The 16,867-nt window shown below is 51.1% G+C and overlaps 1 protein-coding gene across 1 annotated transcript in view; it reads left to right on the top strand.

The window, feature by feature from the left end:
- Positions 1 to 13,601, top strand: part of LOC147096629 (uncharacterized) — a 29,491-nt gene extending 15,890 nt beyond the window's left edge. Inside the window, exons 4-5 of the mRNA XM_085973125.1 lie at positions 13,201 to 13,275; positions 13,540 to 13,601. Coding sequence (XP_085829251.1) covers positions 13,201 to 13,275; positions 13,540 to 13,601 — 137 coding nt within the window. The remainder of the gene's footprint in view (positions 1 to 13,200; positions 13,276 to 13,539) is intronic.
- The last annotated feature ends 3,266 nt before the right edge of the window (positions 13,602 to 16,867 follow it).

Genomic DNA, 16,867 nt, shown 5'->3' with positions numbered 1-16,867 from the left:
AAGGTCATAGACTTTGCCCCCTATTCCACACTGAAGAAGTTTATAATAGAGCCCTTCGTGCCATATAGAGTCAAAGGCTTTCTTGAAGTCGATGAAACAGGCGAATATTTTCCCATTTTTTGTTTGGTGTTTGTTTTTCGATGAGGGTGTGAAGGGTATAGATATGGTCGGCGGTGCGGTGTTTTGGAAGAAAGCCTATTTGGTTTTTTCTGAGGATATTATGTTTGTTAAGAAAATCAAGTAATCTACTATTTAGAATACTGCAGAATAACTTCCCTAGACAACTGTTGACACAGATGCCGCGGTAGTTATTTGGGTCTGATTTGTTTCCACTTTTATATATGGGGGAGATTAGTCCTTGGCACCAGATATCGGGAAAACAGCCTGAGCGTAATATGATGTTGAATAGTTTGAGTATCGCACCCTGCATCTCCATATTACTGAACTTTAGCATTTCATTTTTGATGTTGTCTGGGCCACAGGCTTTCTTTAGGTGGAGAGATTTTGTTTTTGTGGCCAGTTCTTTCCATGTGATTGGGGAGTCTAGAGGGTTTTGGTTGTCTTTAATTGTTGCTTCTAATGTGTGGAGTTTTTCTGTGACCTGATGTTGACTTGGATTTGTTTTGTTTTTTGGGATGTCTTTGTAGAGGTTTTCAAAATGTGTTCTCCAGATGTCGCCATCTTGGATTGGTAATGCTTGCAATTGTGTTGTACTCAGGTTATTCCACATTTCCCAGAATTGTTTTGGATTGGTGGAGTTTTCAATTTCTTCGAGTATTTTGTGGGTATAGTTTTGTGTTTTGTTCCTAATGGTGTGTTTATATCTTTTGAGGGTTTCATTGTATCTAGTACGTAGGTCCGGATTGTTTGGTTGCCGATGCTTTTGGTTTGATATTTTTCTCAGGTCTTTTCTGGCATTTTTGCATTCGTGGTCAAACCATTTCATATTTTTATTTTGTCTTTTTTGATGCTTCCTCTTCTGTTTCACGAGGTCGGCTTTTACAGCTGCCTCATGGAAGATCATGTTTATATCCTCTATGGCCGTGTTTACACCATCTCTGGTGATCTCATATAGATTTTCTTTAAATTTTGAAATTTTACTTGTGAGATCAGGTGAATTTAGTGCTGTGATGAATTTATCTCCACTGTCTGGGGCCCATCTGTATGTCTGGTTTATTTTATGTAGCTTACTGTGTTCCTTTTTTGTGTCTGTAGTTTGGGCAGAAAGTTTAAGGTACACATTTATTTGGTTATGGTCTGAGAGGGGGGATTGCTGCCTGACAGTGAATGCGTTGATATCGCAGGGGTCCAGGTCAGTGATTGTATAGTCCACCACACTAGACCCAAGAGTTGAGGAGTATGTGAGTCTCCCTAGGGAGTCCCCTCTGAACCTACCATTAACTATGTACAGGCCTAAGGCTCGGCAGAGTTGCACTACCTCCCTACCGCTTTTATTTATTTCACGATCAAGGTTGTTCCGATTTGCGATGGCTGGTGTGACATCTAAAGGGGTCTGGCCAAACACATGGTTGTTTCCCTGTGGGTCTATGAAGTCAGGTTCACAACCGGTCCTTGCATTTAGGTCCCCACATATTATCACCTTTCCTTGGGCCTGGAAATGGCTGATTTCCATGTGGAGAGTATCAAATAACTCCTCTTCGAAATATGGCGAATCTATTGGAGGTATGTAGATCGCACATAAGTAAACATCTTTTTTTGCTATTCCTATATTTTTATCTAGTTTTAGCCATACGTGTGATTTCCCCTGTTTTACCGGTGAGATGTGTTTGTCCAGTTCTCCCTTATACCACACCAATATTCCCCCGGAGGTTCTGCCCTTGCGTGTTTTAGTGTTCTTTACTGAGGGCACAATGATTTCATGGTACATTGGAGGACAGTGGGTCGGCATGTCCTTTTGGCACCATGTTTCTGTTAACACAATTATATCAATGTCTTTTATAGCTTTTAGGAATTCAGGGTCTGCACTCTTCATCCCAAAAGTTGAGGAGCGGAGGCCCTGGATATTCCAGCAGCTTATGTGGAAAGAGCGCATTTATATAGTTCAATAAAACGAAATAAAATGGACCTATTTTGTGGGATGAGTGTGGAAACACTATTTTCTATAATGCTAAGTGATTTAGTATAAATTTCATGAGGCATGCACATATATCTATCTAATAATTGTAATAATACTGGTAAGATAACAGTAATGATAATAATAAATAACAATATTAATAATTTCTCCGGCTTTCTATCAGGCTGTTCAGCATCGTCATGATCTTTCTCAGTTCTTGGTCTACAGTCTGTGGTCTAGAGGGGGGTCTTGGGTCAGGTATAAAAGCACGGTTCTGTTGTCGGTTTTGTAAAGGGGGGTGGGGGACATTGGTGGTCCTGTTTGGGCTCCCAATGGTAGGGGGGGTGGGAGGGCTGCGTCTTTTGGCAGTGTTTATGAGGTTTCTTGCGAAGACCCACATCCGCTGTTTGAGTAGATGTATTTCGTCAGAGGTCCCTTGTGTTGATGTTTGGATGATGGGCCAGGGAGACGTTGGGGAGGACAGAACATCTCGTGTCGATCTCCCTGTTGGTGTTGTGGATTATATAGGCTGGGGTGTCCTTTCTGGGCAGTAGTGTGGAGATCACGATCCGCGCCTCGGGGAATTCCCTGCTGGCCTTTTCTGCCATCCTGCTCACCGCCCAAGCCGTGCCTTCCTGTAGGGTGCGTAGGTCGTTCGTGCCTGTGTGGATCACAATCCATTTGGGGCTTCCAAGGGATTCTTTGTTCAGGATCTTCATTGCTTGGCCTGTGTTGCTGCACCATTTTTTTCAGGACTTGATGGTCTGGGAACAGCCTCTGGGGGTCCAGAAACTTTCCGTTGGAGTCGGTCAGCAGGACCGCCTGAGGGGCTGGTTTTTCAGACTGGGTAACAGTAGTCTGGGTAGGACTCGCCTGGTGGCTGGTTGTTGGCTGGGTTTCTGGGATATGTTGTGTGGCAGGAGCGGGGTTTGGGGCTTTCGGTGTGTCCTCGTTTGGGGGGGTATCTGTCGGTTTTTGTGTTCCTGTGTGTGAGGACTGGGTAGCAGTAGTCTGGGCATGACTCGACTGAGGGCTGGTTGGAGCGGGGTTTGTGGCTTTCGGTGTGTCTTCGTGTGGGGTGGCATCCGGTGGGTTCTGTGTCCTTGTGTGTGTTGTTTTTGTGTCCTCAGGTTTTTGGACCTTAAGAGGTTTGTGTTGCCTGCTGAGCCTTTCTACGGTCTCCTTCATTTTGTTTAGTTGAGTACGGAGTTCTTTGATCTCATTTCTTTGCTCCTCTATGGTCTTTCTCAGCTTGTGGATGGTGGACTCGTGTTCCGTTTTTAGCTGTTTGAATTCCTCCTTCAAATTCTTGGCCAGTGTTTCTCTGTATTCGTTGAGATCAAGTTCTAGTTTGGCCAGATTCTCTTTCATCATTTTGTTTTCGTTGAGAGGTGTGGGGGGGGTGGAGATGGACAGGGAGGTGTTTTCCTCTGCTGGTCTCTCTTCTTCTTCCTCCACTTGGCTCTCCTCATCCTCTGTTCGACTCTCTTTTGCTTCCTGTCCATTGGTCCTCTTTGTGTCTGCCTTAGTTTTCAACTGGGGGAATTCCTTTTCGAAGGTGTCCAGATTTTCCACATTCCCCTGTATCATGATCTTTCTATTTTTGTTGTAGTAGCTTATGGTTAGCAGGGGGTCATCTTTATCTAGGTTTCCATCTTTACATATTTTCAGTCTGCCTCCACTGCCAATACCTTCACTGGAGACGTATGTGTAGTGTTTTTGTAAAATCTCCTTCCAGGAGGTGACGTATTCGGTGTAGAATATGAGGTTGTTCTTCAGCTTAGTCCCTTTGTGTGTGGTATAGTCCACGTAGAGGATTTCTGGGTTATTTTTTAGTGTTGTGTACTTGTATTTTTCCTTTGCTTTATTTTTTGTGCATTGCTCAGGATATATCATTTCCCTGCTCATTGTAGTCGTTTGTTTTTTGTCTCAGATAGATAACTTTTTTTTTTTTCTCTTTTTTGTGTCGTGTTCCACCTTAGCCCACTTTTAGGTCCAAAATTGGGAGTTTTTCAGGGGTTCATCTTTGATATAGCTGCTCTTAAAGGTTTATCTTTCTCTTTTTCTCACAGGCTGTTGGTTCGGGTAGTTTATCGTTTCTCTCGGGTTTCTATTACTTTTCCTCGCGGGTTTGTTGTTCTTTTTTCAGGTTTTTTTTTTCGAGCTAAATTTAAATAAAATTAAACTTTTTCCGAACTAACTTTAACTAGAGTTAGGTAAAACTTATTTCTCCGGCTTTTTCTCTCCAGCTGGTGTTTCCTCTCCTCTCTCTCTCTCTCTCTCTCACGCTCTCTCGCTCCGTCTCTCTCTCTCTAGGTGCAGTTACCTCTCTTTGCTCCTTTTTTCCTTTCAGCCGTTTCCCTTCGTTCAAATTTCGCGCTCTCAGCTCTCAGCTCCCAACGCTCTCTCCGGGCTTCTGCCCTGGCCCCAGCCCCTCGGCTCGGCTGTGCTGTCCCGGCCCGGTGTTTGTCCGAGTTTCTCCGACCCCGGAGTTTCTCGGGTTTCTCCGACCCTGGAGTTTCTCGGGTTTCAGGCCTCGGGCTTGCTCGCTCTCCAGGCCCGACCCGATCCGGCACCCCTACCTCTCCACTCGCCTCTTTGACTGGCTCGGGCCGCTCCTCCCGGTCTGGGTCGACTCCTGTTGCTGCTCGCTCTCCTTCTCTCCGGTGCCTCGCTCGGCCCGGTTCCTCGGGCCTTTCTCCGGCTTCAGGCTCCGTGCTCCGGTTGCTGCTCGGGCTCTGCTCTCTCTCTCTCTCTCTGTTCCCGGGTTTTCCTGCGCTGTTCTGGCTCCGATCCCCCGGCCGCTGTTTTGCTTTGAACGGTCTCTCTCTCTCTCTCTCTCTCTCTCTCTCTGTCTCTCTCTCTCTGTCTCTGTGTCTCTGTCTCTGTCTCTGTCTCTGTTTCTGTTTCTGTCTCTGTCTCTGTCTCTGTCTCTCTCTCTCTCTCTCTCTCTGTCTCTCTCTCCAATTCAATTGAAATCGCTTTATTGGCATGACCAGTTACATCTTATGTTGCCAAAGCATCGAAAAACATTCATGTTTGTACACAAAAATACAGATCTATCCATAGTGTATAAACAGATATATCCCTGAGTGTATAAATATATTTATATATACTCTTCTTATATTTAGTGGTTGTCCCTCTGTTTATGGCAAGCTGTAACATAGTGTGCTGCTAGTCACAGAAATCACAGAAACCCCACAATGCAGATAGAGGCCATTTCGGCCCATCGAGCCTGCACCGACACATATCCCACCCGATTCCCCGTAACCCCTACACCAACATGTAACCCCACGTATTTAATCCCCTAACACTAAGGGTCAATTTATCATGGCCAATCAACCTAACCCGCACATCTTTGGACTGTGGGAGGAAACCGGAGCACCCGGAGGAAACCCACGCAAACACGGGGAGAATGTGCAAACTCCACAGTGTTACACAATTTCTCTCCCCCCCCCTAGTAAGTATGGGAGTTTTTGGTAGTCATTCAAATTTCTGAATTCTGGGCATATTTTTGTGAATTTTGGGTAGAAATTCTCCCTTATGCCCTGATATTTTCTACAAGCTGTGAGGAAGTGCACTTCTGTCTCCACCACTCCCTGACTGCAGTGAGAGCATATCCTGTCCTCTCTTGGTAGCCGGGTCTGCCTGTGTCTACCTTTTTCGATCGCCAGGCTATGTTCACTAAGTCTGTACATTGTCAAGGTTTTTCTCAGTTTGCTATCCTTTAGTAGCAATTGAGTTTGCTTTGGGTTTTTGTTGTTTCTGCCCAATATGACAGATATTCCTTCTCTCCTTCTCTCCTCACCCCCTCTGAGTAGGGGAGAACGCTGGGGAAAATCAAACCTGCCCGAGGGGTGGTGTGGGAGGGGCTGCTGTTGCAATCCTAAAAGATGCCTTCTGGGCTTCATAAATAGAGGTATGGAGTACAAAAGTGTGGGAATTATGATGAGCCTTTATTTAAAAAAATGGTTCGGCCTCAACTGGAGTATTGTGTCCAATTCTGGGCACCGCACTGTAGAACGGATGTGAAGGCCTTGGATGGTGCAGAAAAGATTTACAAGAATGGTTCCAGGAATGAGTGGCTCCAGTTACGTGGATAGACTGGGGAAGCTGGGGTTGTTCTCCTTGGAGCAGAGAAGGTTGAGAAGATTTGATAAGATGCTCAAAATCATGAGGGGCCTGGACAGAGAAACTGTTCCCATTGGCGGGAGGGTCGAGAACCAGAGGACACAGATTGAAGGTGATTGGCAGAAGAGCCAAAGGCGACATGAGGAAAAACTTTTTTGCGCAGCGAGTGGTTAGGATGTGGAATGCACTGCCTGAAAGGGTGGTGGGGACAGATTAAATCACTGCTTTGAAAAGGTAGTTGGATAAGTATCTGAAGAGATTTGCAGGGCTATGGGGAAAAGGCGGGGGAATGGGACTAGCTGGGGTTTGCTGGTGGGGCTGGGGTGGCCGGGGGGCATGGCTGCTGTGTCAGTGCACGAGGGGCTGCTGGTGCAGGAGGAGGGGTGAACTGGATTCAAAGATTGGCAGGCGAAACTAATGGAGCAATGGGCTGCTTTTAAAGAGGAAATATTTTGGGTACAGTTGAGGTACATTCCCACATGGAATAAACAGGACAGTGGCAGCATAGATATGGAATTGGCTAAGTGATAGGAAACAGTAGTGATGAGATCCTAAAAGCTGAATATAGGGAGTTAGGAGGTAAATTAAAAAAATTGGACCACAAAGGTAGTAATCTCAGGATTGCTACTAATGCCGCGTGCTAGACAGAAGAAATAGAGGGATATTTCAGATGAATACGTGTCTAGAAGAATGGTGCAAGGGGGGAGGGATTCAAATTCCTGGGACTTTGGAACTGGTTCTGGGGGAGGTGGGACCAGTACAAACTGCACGGTTTGCACCTGGGCAGGACCAGGACTGATGTCCTAGGGGGAGTGTTTGCTAGTGCTGTTGGGGAGGGTTTAAACTAAAATGGCAGGGGGTTGGGAACCTGTGCAGGGAGACAGAGGAAAGGGAAACAAGGATGGAAGCAAAAGACAGGAAGGAGAAAAGCAAAAGTGGCAGTCAGAGAAATCAAGGGTTTAAATCAAACATGGCCATAGTAAATAGGGAGATTAACACAATAGTAAGGAAGGATATTAGCTCTGACGTGGAATCTGTATGGGTAGAGCAGAGAAATACCATGGGGCAGAAAACGTTAGTGGGAGTTGTATACCGACCCCCAAACAGTAATGCTAAGATTGGGGATGGCATTAAATGGGAAAGTAGAGATGTGTGCAGTAAGGGCACAGCAGTTATCATGGGTGACTTTAATCTACATAGATTGGGCTAACCAAATTAGTAACAATACTGTGGAGGAGGAATTCCTGGAGTGGATATGGGATGGTTTCCTGGACCAATATGTCAAGGAACCAACTAGAGATCAGGCCATCTTAGATTGGGTATTATGTAATGAGGGGATTAATTAGCAATCTTGTGCGAGGGCCCCTTGGGGCGGAGCGATCACATAGAAACATAGAAGATAGGAGCAGGAGTAGGCCATTCGGATCTTCGAGCCTGCTCCGCCATTCAATGAGATCATGGCTGATCATCCAAATTCCGTACCCTGTCCCTGCCTTCTCCCCATATCCCTTGATCCCTTTAGCCTCAAGAAATATATCCAACTCTTTCTTGAACATCTTTAATGAACTGGCCTCCACTGCCCTGTGTGGCAGAGAATTCCACCGGTTCACCACTCTCTGGGTGAAGAAATTCCTCCCCATTTCAGTCCTAAATGGCTTACCCCTTATCCTTAGACTATGACCCCTGGTTCTGGACTCTCCGGCCATCAGAAACATCCTTCCTGCATCTAGTCTGTCCAGACCTGACAGAATTTTATAGGTTTCAATGAGATCCCCCCTCAATCTTCTAAACTCCAGTGAGTATAAGCCCAGTCGACACAATCTCTCATACGTCATTCCTGCCATCCCAGGTATCAGCCTGGTGAATCTTCGCTGCACTCCCTCCATGGCAAGAACGTCCTTCCTCAGGTAAGGTGACCAAAACTGCACACAATACTCAAGGTGCGGTCTCACCAAGGCCCTGTACAACTGCAGCAAGACATCCTTGTTCTTGAACCCTCTTGCTACGAAGGCCAACATACCATTTGCCGCCTTAACTGCCTGCTGCACCTGCATGCTTGCCTTCAGCGACTGGTGCACAAGAACACCCAGGTCTCTCTGCGCTTCCCCTTCTCCCAATCTATTGCCATTCAAATAATCTGCCTTCCTGTTTTTGCCACCAAAGTGGATAACCTCACATTTATCCACATTATAGTGCATTTGCCATGTTTCTGCCCAATCACCCAACCTGTCCAAATCGTACTAGAGTTTCACGACATCCTCCTCACTGTCATCTGCAAACTTGGAGATATTACATCCAATTCCCTCGTCCAGATCATTAATATGTATTGTGAACAGCTGGGGTCCTAGGACCGATCCCTGCGGTACCCCACTAGTCACTGCCTGCCACTCAGAAAATGACCTGTTTATTCCAACTCTTTGCTTTGTCTGCCAACCAGTTCTCTATCCAAGTCAATAGTCATAGAGTTTTACAGCACAGAAAGAGGCCCTTCGGCCCATCGTGTCTGCGCCGCCCATCCATCCCTGTCCAGTCTAATCCCATTTTCCAGCATTTGGTCCATAGCCTTGTATGCAATGGCATTTCAAGTGCTCATCCAAATGCTTCTTGAATGTTGTGAGGGTTCCTGCCTCTACCACCCTTTTAGGCAGTGAGTTCCAGATTCCAACCACCCTCTGGGTGAAAAAGTTCCTCCTCAAGTCCCCTCTAAATCTCCTGCCCCTTACCCTGAATCTATGCCCCCTTGTTATTGACCCCCCTACTAAGGGGAAAAGTTCCTCTTTATCTACCCTATCTATGCCCCTCATCATTTTGTATGCCTCAATCAGGTCCCCCCTCAGCCTTCTTTGCTCCAAGGAAAACAACCCCAGCCTGTTTAGTCTTTCTTCATAGCTGAGGCGCTCCATCCCAGGTAACATCCTGGTGAATCTTCTCTGCACCCTCTCCAAAGCAATCACATCCTTCCTATAGTGAGGCGACCAGAACTGCACACAGTACTCCAGCTGTGGCCTCACCAGCGTTTTGTACAGCTCCATCATAACCTCCCTGCTCTTATATTCTATGCCTCGGCTAATGAAGGCAGGTATCCCATATGCCTTTTTAACCACCTTATCTACCTGTTCCGCTGCCTTCAGAGATCTATGTACATGTACACCAAGGTCCCTCTGACCCTCTGTACTTCCTAGGGTCCTACCACTCATTGTGTATTCCCTTGCCTTATTTGTCTGTCCAAAATGCATCACCTCGCACTTTTCAGGGTTAAATTCCATTTGCCACTTTTCCGCCCATCTGACCAACCCGTTTATATCTTCCTGTAGCCTGAGGCTTTCCTCCTCGCAATTTACCACCCCACCAATTTTCGTGTCATCTGCGAACTTACTGATCATACCTTTTACATTCTCATCCAAATCATTTATGTAGATCACAAACAACAAGGGACCCAGCACCGATCCCTGAGGTACCCCACTGGACACAGGCTTCCAGTCACAAAAGCATCCTTCGATCATCACCCTCTGCCTCCTGCCACTCAGCCAGTTTAGGATCCAACGCGCCAAGGCACCCTGGATCCCATGGGCTCTTACCTTCTTGACCAGTCTCCTATGCGGGACTTTGTCAAAAGCTTTACTGAAGTCCATGTAAACCACATCCACAGCATTTCCCTCATCCACCCCCCTAGTCACCCCCTCGAAAAATTCAATCAGATTTGTCAGACATGATTTACCCTTGACAAAGCCATGCTGACTATCCCCGATTAATCCTTGCCTATCCAAGTGGAGACTAATTTTGTCCCTCAGAATTTTTTCCAATAATTTCCCTACCACAGATGTTAGGCTCACTGGCCTGTAATTCCCTGGTTTATCCCTGCTACCCTTCTTGTATAATGGTACTACGTTAGCTGTTCTCCAGTCCTCTGGTACATCCCCTGTGGCCAGAGAGGTTCTGAAAATTTGTGTCAGAGCCCCTGCAATCTCCTCCTTTGCCTCCCACAGCAGCCTGGGATACATCTCGTCCGGGCCTGGGGATTTATCCACTTTTTGGCCTGCTAAAACCGCTAGCACCTCCTCCCTCTCGATGCTAATATGTTCAAGTATGTCACAGTCCCCTTGCCCGATTTCTATGTCTGCATTGTCTCTCTCTCTCCATAGTGAACACAGATGCAAAAAATTCATTTAAAACCCCGCCTACATCATCTGGCTCTACACACAGATTGCCACTTTGGTCCCTAATGGGCCCTACCCTTTCCCTGGTTATCCTCTTGCCCTTAATATACTTATAAAACATCTTAGGATTTTCCTTTATTTTGCTCGCCAGTGTTATTTCATGGCCCCTCCTCGCCCTCCTAATTTCTTTTTTAAGTATGCCCCTGCACTTTTTATACTCCTCTAGGGCTTCTTCCGTCTTTAGTCTTTTGTAACTGCCAAAAGCCCCCCTTTTATTTCTAATGCAGTTTTGTATATCCCTTGTCATCCAAGGTTCCCTTTAAATACCTTGCCCCCAATTCCATGTGCCTTAATTTTGCACGCTAATCTCTTATGCGGGACCTTATCGAAAGCCTTCTGAAAGTCCAAATACACCACATCCACTAGTTCTCCCTTATCTATTTTACCAGTTACATCCTCAAAAAATTCCAGTAGATTAGTCAAGCATGATTTACCTTTTGTAAATCCATGTTGACTTTGTCTGATCCTGTCACTGCTTTCCAAGTGCTCTGCTATTACATCTTTTATAATAGACTCTAGCATTTTACCCACTACTGATGTCAGGCTTACCGGTCTATAATTCCCCACTTTTTCTCTACCACCTTGTTTGAATAGTGGGGTAACATTAGCTACCCTCCAATCCATGGGTACCGTTCCAGAGTATCAAGTTCTGGAAGATGACCAGTAATGCATCTACTATCTCTCGGGCCACTTCCTTAAGTACCCTGGGATGTAGACCATCAGGCCCTGGGGATTTATCTGCCTTCAGTCCCTCAATTTTCCTAACACCATTTCCCTACAAATACTGATTTCTTTCAGTTCCTCCCTCTCATTAGACGCTATGTTCCCCGGCATCTCTGGGAGGTTATTTGTGTCCTCCTTTGTGAAGACACAACCAAAGTATGTGTTTAGTTGGTCTGCCATTTCCTTGTTTCCCATTATAAATTCCCCTGATTCTGACTGTAAGGGACCTACACTTGACTTCACCATTCTTTTTCTCTTCACGTATCTATAAAAGCTTTCAGTTTTTATGTCCTAAGCTAGCTTACACTCATATTCTATTTTCCCTTTCTTAATTAATCCCTTTGTCCTCCTTTGCCTCCTAAACTGCTCCCAATCCTCAGGATTATTGCTTTTCTAGCCAATTTATATGTCCTGTCCTTGGATCTTATGCTATCCCTAATTTCCCTTGTTAGCCACGGTTGAGTCACCTTTTTTGTTTTATTTTTATGCCAAACTGGGATGAACAAATTCTGTAGCTCATCCATTCAGTCTTTGAATGTTTGCCATTGCCTATCCACCATCAACCCTTTGAGTGCCATTCCCCAATCAATCCTACCCAACTCGCTCCTCAGACCATCGTAGTTTCCTTTATTTAAATTGAGGACCCTTGTCTCTGAGTCAACTACTTCATTCTCCATCTTAATGAAGAATTCGATCATATGATCGCTCCGACCCAAGGGGCCTCGTACAACAAGATTGCTAACGAATCCTTTCTCATTACATAATACCCAGTCTAAGATGGCCTGATCTCTGGTTGGTTCCTCGACATATTGGTCCAGGAAACCATCCTGTAAACACTTGTACAAGTCCCACCTTCCCCAGAAGCAGGCCCAGTGATCCAGGAAACTAAAGCCCTCCCTCCTGCACCAACTCTTTAGCCACGCATTCATCTGCTCTATTCTCCTATTCCTATACTCACTAGCATGTGGCACCAGGATTAATCCAGAGATTACAACCTTTGAGGTCCTACTCTTTAATCTGCTACCTAGCTCCCTAAATTCTTGCTGCAGGACCTCATCCCTCTTCCTACCTATGTCGTTGGTCCCAATGTGAACCACAACCTCTGCCTGTTCACCCTCCCCCTTCAGAATGCCCTGCAGCCGTTCAGTGACATCCTTGACCCTGGCACCAGGGAGGCAACAAACCATCCTGGAGTTGCGTCTACGGCTACAAATGCCTAGCTGTTCCCCTTACGATAGAATCCCCTACCACTATTGCTCTCCCACTCTTTTTCCTCCCTTCCTGAGCAGCAGAAGCACCCCTGGTGCCAGGAAGTTGGCTGCTGCTGCTGCCTTCCCCTGGTGAGTCATCCCCCCCCCCCCCCCCCCTCAACAGTATCCAAACTGGTATACCTGTTTGAAAGGGGGATGGCCACAGGGGTCACCTGCACTACCTGCCTGCTTCTATTGCTCTGCCTGGTGGTCACCCATTTCCCTTCTGCTTGTGCAACCCTACCCTGTGGCGTGACCAACTCATCAAACGTGTAATCCACGACCCTCTCAGCATCGTGAATGCTCCACAACCCATCCATCCGCAGCTCCAGCGCCTCCATAATGGCCTGTTAGTAGCTGCAGCTGGATGCATTTCTGGCACACGTGGTCGTCAGGGACACTGGCAGCATCCCTGAATTCCCACATAGAGCAAGAGGAGCATAACACGGGGCTGGGCTCTCCTGGCATGACTTATCCCTTTAATTTTAAATTAATTCAATACCACCAGTTAAAGATATACTCTAGGGTGCTTATTTACCAACTGTCCCCACGACACCACAGAGACCCAAGAAAATATAAACCGCAGAATTTAAGCTTGTAATGTAAAGGAGAGAGAAATACTCACCAGCCAATCACTTATCTGCTTCCTGGTGATATCACACTTGGGTTACTTTTTGCTTCCCTCTCCCGGAACCTGGATTGGTAAGCCTCTGGTGCTCCCTCGCAGCTCTGCCGACTCTCCGCTCTCTCGGATGAATCTCTGTTGGGCTCTGCTTTCTAAACTGCACCATGTCCTCTTCCACAGAGAGACTGAGGAGAAACACTAAGGGGGCATGGACTCGCAGTCCAGCTGTGAAATCTTCTGCCACTCTAGCTGAAGGTAAGTGCATGTGTTAATTTCCTCTGGCGTTCCCACTGGGGAAGATGGGAATAATCTGTTTAAACCAGAGGACATGGCATCAAATCTCCAATGCAACTAACAGGGTTTTAAAGCAAGCTTTCATCTGTTCAAACAGCAGGCTGGTAATGAGCCTTTCTGACTTGTGTGGGGGAACTTGTTCACTGGGTCACTCTACACACCTGATGCATGCTTTTCCTACCAGGGAATTGTTCATATCCTCTTCAATGCTCTTCATTTTCTTAGTTGTAGTGAAGTCAGCAGTGAAGAAGCTAGTAACAGCAGTGGCTGCACCTTCCTCTGTCTAATGCTCTCAATACAGGGCTTTAACGTGAAAATAGACTGACCTCTCGGGAGGAGCATGGCTCCTAATGTTGTTCAAAAGCATATTTAGAGCCAATTAATGTTGAACTAATATTTTAACTCTAATCATCATTGGTGCTGTCCTAAGGAAGTGTTGGGATGGGGGGGACAATCTTCACTACAGCCTGCTTATAACGGACATGTATTCTAAGTCCCTGCATATCTAGTCGGTTTGTGTCCATCTATTCGGTTCAGTAGAGCATGTTTTAACATGATGAAGGGCATTGTTGCCTGTTTCATGGCCCATGAACCTCCACTGCATTACTGCAAGTCGTTTGTGTCTAAAGGCACTTGACTTCTTTTTATACCAGCAAATTGTTTTAAAGTAACAATGCTCAATGCGGTCTCCTCTACATTGGGGAGACCAAACACAGATTGGGTGACCGCTTTGCGGAACACCTCCGTTCAGTCCACAAGGGTGACCGAGCTTCCGGTCGCCTGTCATTTCAATTCACCATTCCACTCCCACTCAGACCTCACCGTCTGCGGCCTCTGGCATTGTCTCACGGAAGCTCAGCGTAAACTTCCCTCTCCTCCCCCCCCTCCCTCCCTCCCTCCCTCCCTCTCTCCCCCCCCCCCCCCTCTCCTCCCTCCCCCCCCCCTCTCCTCCTCCCCCCCCCTCTCCTCCTCCCCCCCTCTCCTCCTCCCCCCCCTCTCCTCCTCCCCCCCTCTCCTCCTCCCCCCCCTCTCCTCCTCCCCCCCCTCCTCCTCCTCCCCCTCTCCTCCTCCTCCCCCCCTCTCCTCCCCCCCCCTCTCCTCCTCCCCCCCTCTCCTCCTCCCCCCCTCTCCTCCTCCCCCCCTCTCCTCCTCCCCCCCCTCCTCCTCCTCCCCCCCTCTCCTCCTCCCCCCCTCTCCTCCTCCCCCCCTCTCCTCTCCTCCCCCCCTCTCCTCCTCCCCCCCCTCTCCTCCTCCCCCCCTCTCCTCCTCCCCCCCTCTCCTCCTCCCCCTCTCCCTCCTCCCCCCCTCTCCTCCTCCCCCCCTCTCCTCCTCCCCCCCTCTCCTCCTCCCCCCCTCTCCTCCTCCCCCCCTCTCCTCCTCCCCCCCTCTCCTCCTCCCCCCCTCTCCTCCTCCCCCCCTCTCCTCCTCCCCCCCTCTCCTCCTCCCCCCCTCTCCTCCTCCCCCCCTCTCCTCCTCCCCCCCTCTCCTCCTCCCCCCCTCTCCTCCTCCCCCCCCTCTCCTCCTCCCCCCCCTCTCCTCCTCCCCCCCCCTCTCCTCCTCCCCCCCTCTCCTCCTCCTCCCCCCTCTCCTCCTCCCCCCCCTCTCCTCCTCCCCCCCTCTCCTCCTCCCCCCCTCTCCCTCCTCCCCCCCCTCTCCTCCTCCCCCCCTCTCCTCCTCCCCCCCTCTCCTCCTCCCCCCCCTCTCCTCCTCCCCCCCCTCTCCTCCTCCCCCCCTCTCCTCCTCCCCCCCTCTCCTCCTCCCCCCCTCTCCTCCTCCCCCCCTCTCCTCCTCCCCCCCTCTCCTCCTCCCCCCCTCTCCTCCTCCCCCCCCCTCTCCTCCTCCCCCCCTCTCCTCCTCCCCCCCCCTCTCCTCCTCCCCCCCTCTCCTCCTCCCCCCCTCTCCTCCTCCCCCCCTCTCCTCCTCCCCCCCTCTCCTCCTCCCCCCCCTCTCCTCCTCTCCCCCCCTCTCCTCCTCCCCCCTCTCCTCCTCCCCCCCTCTCTCCTCCTCCCCCCCTCTCCTCCTCCCCCCCTCTCCTCCTCCCCCCCTCTCCTCCTCCCCCCCTCTCCTCCTCCCCCCCCTCTCCTCCTCCCCCCCTCTCCTCCTCCCCCCCTCTCCTCCTCCCCCCCTCTCCTCCTCCCCCCCTCTCCTCCTCCCCCCCTCTCCTCCTCCCCCCCTCTCCTCCTCCCCCCCTCTCCTCCTCCCCCCCTCTCCTCCTCCCCCCCTCTCCTCCTCCCCCCCTCTCCTCCTCCCCCCCTCTCCTCCTCCCCCCCCTCTCCTCCTCCCCCCCTCTCCTCCTCTCCCCCCCTCTCCTCCTCCCCCCCTCTCCTCCTCCCCCCCTCTCCTCCTCCCCCCCCTCTCCTCCTCCCCCCCCCCTCTCCTCCTCCCCCCCCCCTCTCCTCCTCCCCCCCCCCTCTCTCCTCCTCCCCCCCCCCCTCTCCTCCTCCCCCCCCCCTCTCCTCCTCCCCCCCCCCTCTCTCCTCCTCCCCCCCCTCTCCTCCTCCCCCCCCTCTCCTCCTCCCCCCCCCTCTCCTCCTCCTCCCCCCCCTCTCCTCCTCCCCCCCCCTCTCCTCCTCCCCCCCCCTCTCCTCCTCCCCCCCCCTCTCTCCTCCTCCCCCCCCCTCTCCTCCTCCCCCCCCCTCTCCTCCTCCCCCCCCTCTCCTCCTCCCCCCCCCTCTCCTCCTCCCCCCCCCCTCTCCTCCTCCCCCCCCCTCTCCTCCTCCCCCCCCCTCTCCTCCTCCCCCCCCCTCTCCTCCTCCCCCCCCCTCTCCTCCTCCCCCCCCCTCTCCTCCTCCCCCCCCCTCTCCTCCTCCCCCCCCCTCTCCTCCTCCCCCCCCCTCTCCTCCTCCCCCCCCCTCTCCTCCTCCCCCCCCCTCTCTCCTCCTCCCCCCCCCTCTCCTCCTCCCCCCCCCTCTCCTCCTCCCCCCCCCTCTCCTCCTCCCCCCCCCTCTCCTCCTCCCCCCCCCCTCTCCTCCTCCCCCCCCCCCTCTCCTCCTCTCCCCCCCCCCCCTCTCCTCCTCCCCCCCCCCCTCTCCTCCTCCCCCCCCCCCCTCCTCCTCCCCCCCCCCCTCCTCCTCCCCCCCCCCCTCCTCCTCCCCCCCCCCCTCCTCCTCCCCCCCCCCTCCTCCTCCCCCCCCCCCTCCTCCTCCTCCCCCCCTCTCCTCCTCCCCCCCCCCCTCTCCTCCTCCCCCCCTCTCCTCCTCCCCCCCTCTCCTCCTCCCCCCCTCTCCTCCTCCCCCCCCCTCTCCTCCTCCTCCCCCCCTCTCCTCCTCCCCCCCCCTCTCCTCCTCCCCCCCCCCTCTCCTCCTCCCCCCCCCTCTCCTCCTCCCCCCCCCTCTCCTCCTCCCCCCCCCTCTCCTCCTCCCCCCCCCTCTCCTCCTCCCCCCCCCTCTCCTCCTCCCCCCCCCTCTCCTCCTCCCCCCCCTCTCCTCCTCCCCCCCCCTCTCCTCCTCCCCCCCCTCTCCTCCTCCCCCCCCCCTCTCCTCCTCCCCCCCCCCTCTCCTCCTCCCCCCCCCTCTCCTCCTCCCCCCCCCCTCTCCTCCTCCCCCCCCCCTCT

Source organism: Somniosus microcephalus, chromosome 34 (genome assembly GCF_052327205.1).
Source record: "Somniosus microcephalus isolate GS21.2 chromosome 34, FLI_Smic_1.0, whole genome shotgun sequence".
Lineage (NCBI taxonomy): Eukaryota > Metazoa > Chordata > Chondrichthyes > Squaliformes > Somniosidae > Somniosus > Somniosus microcephalus.
Note: the sequence above shows the minus strand (reverse complement) of the source record. Positions and strands in the feature narration are given on the sequence as shown.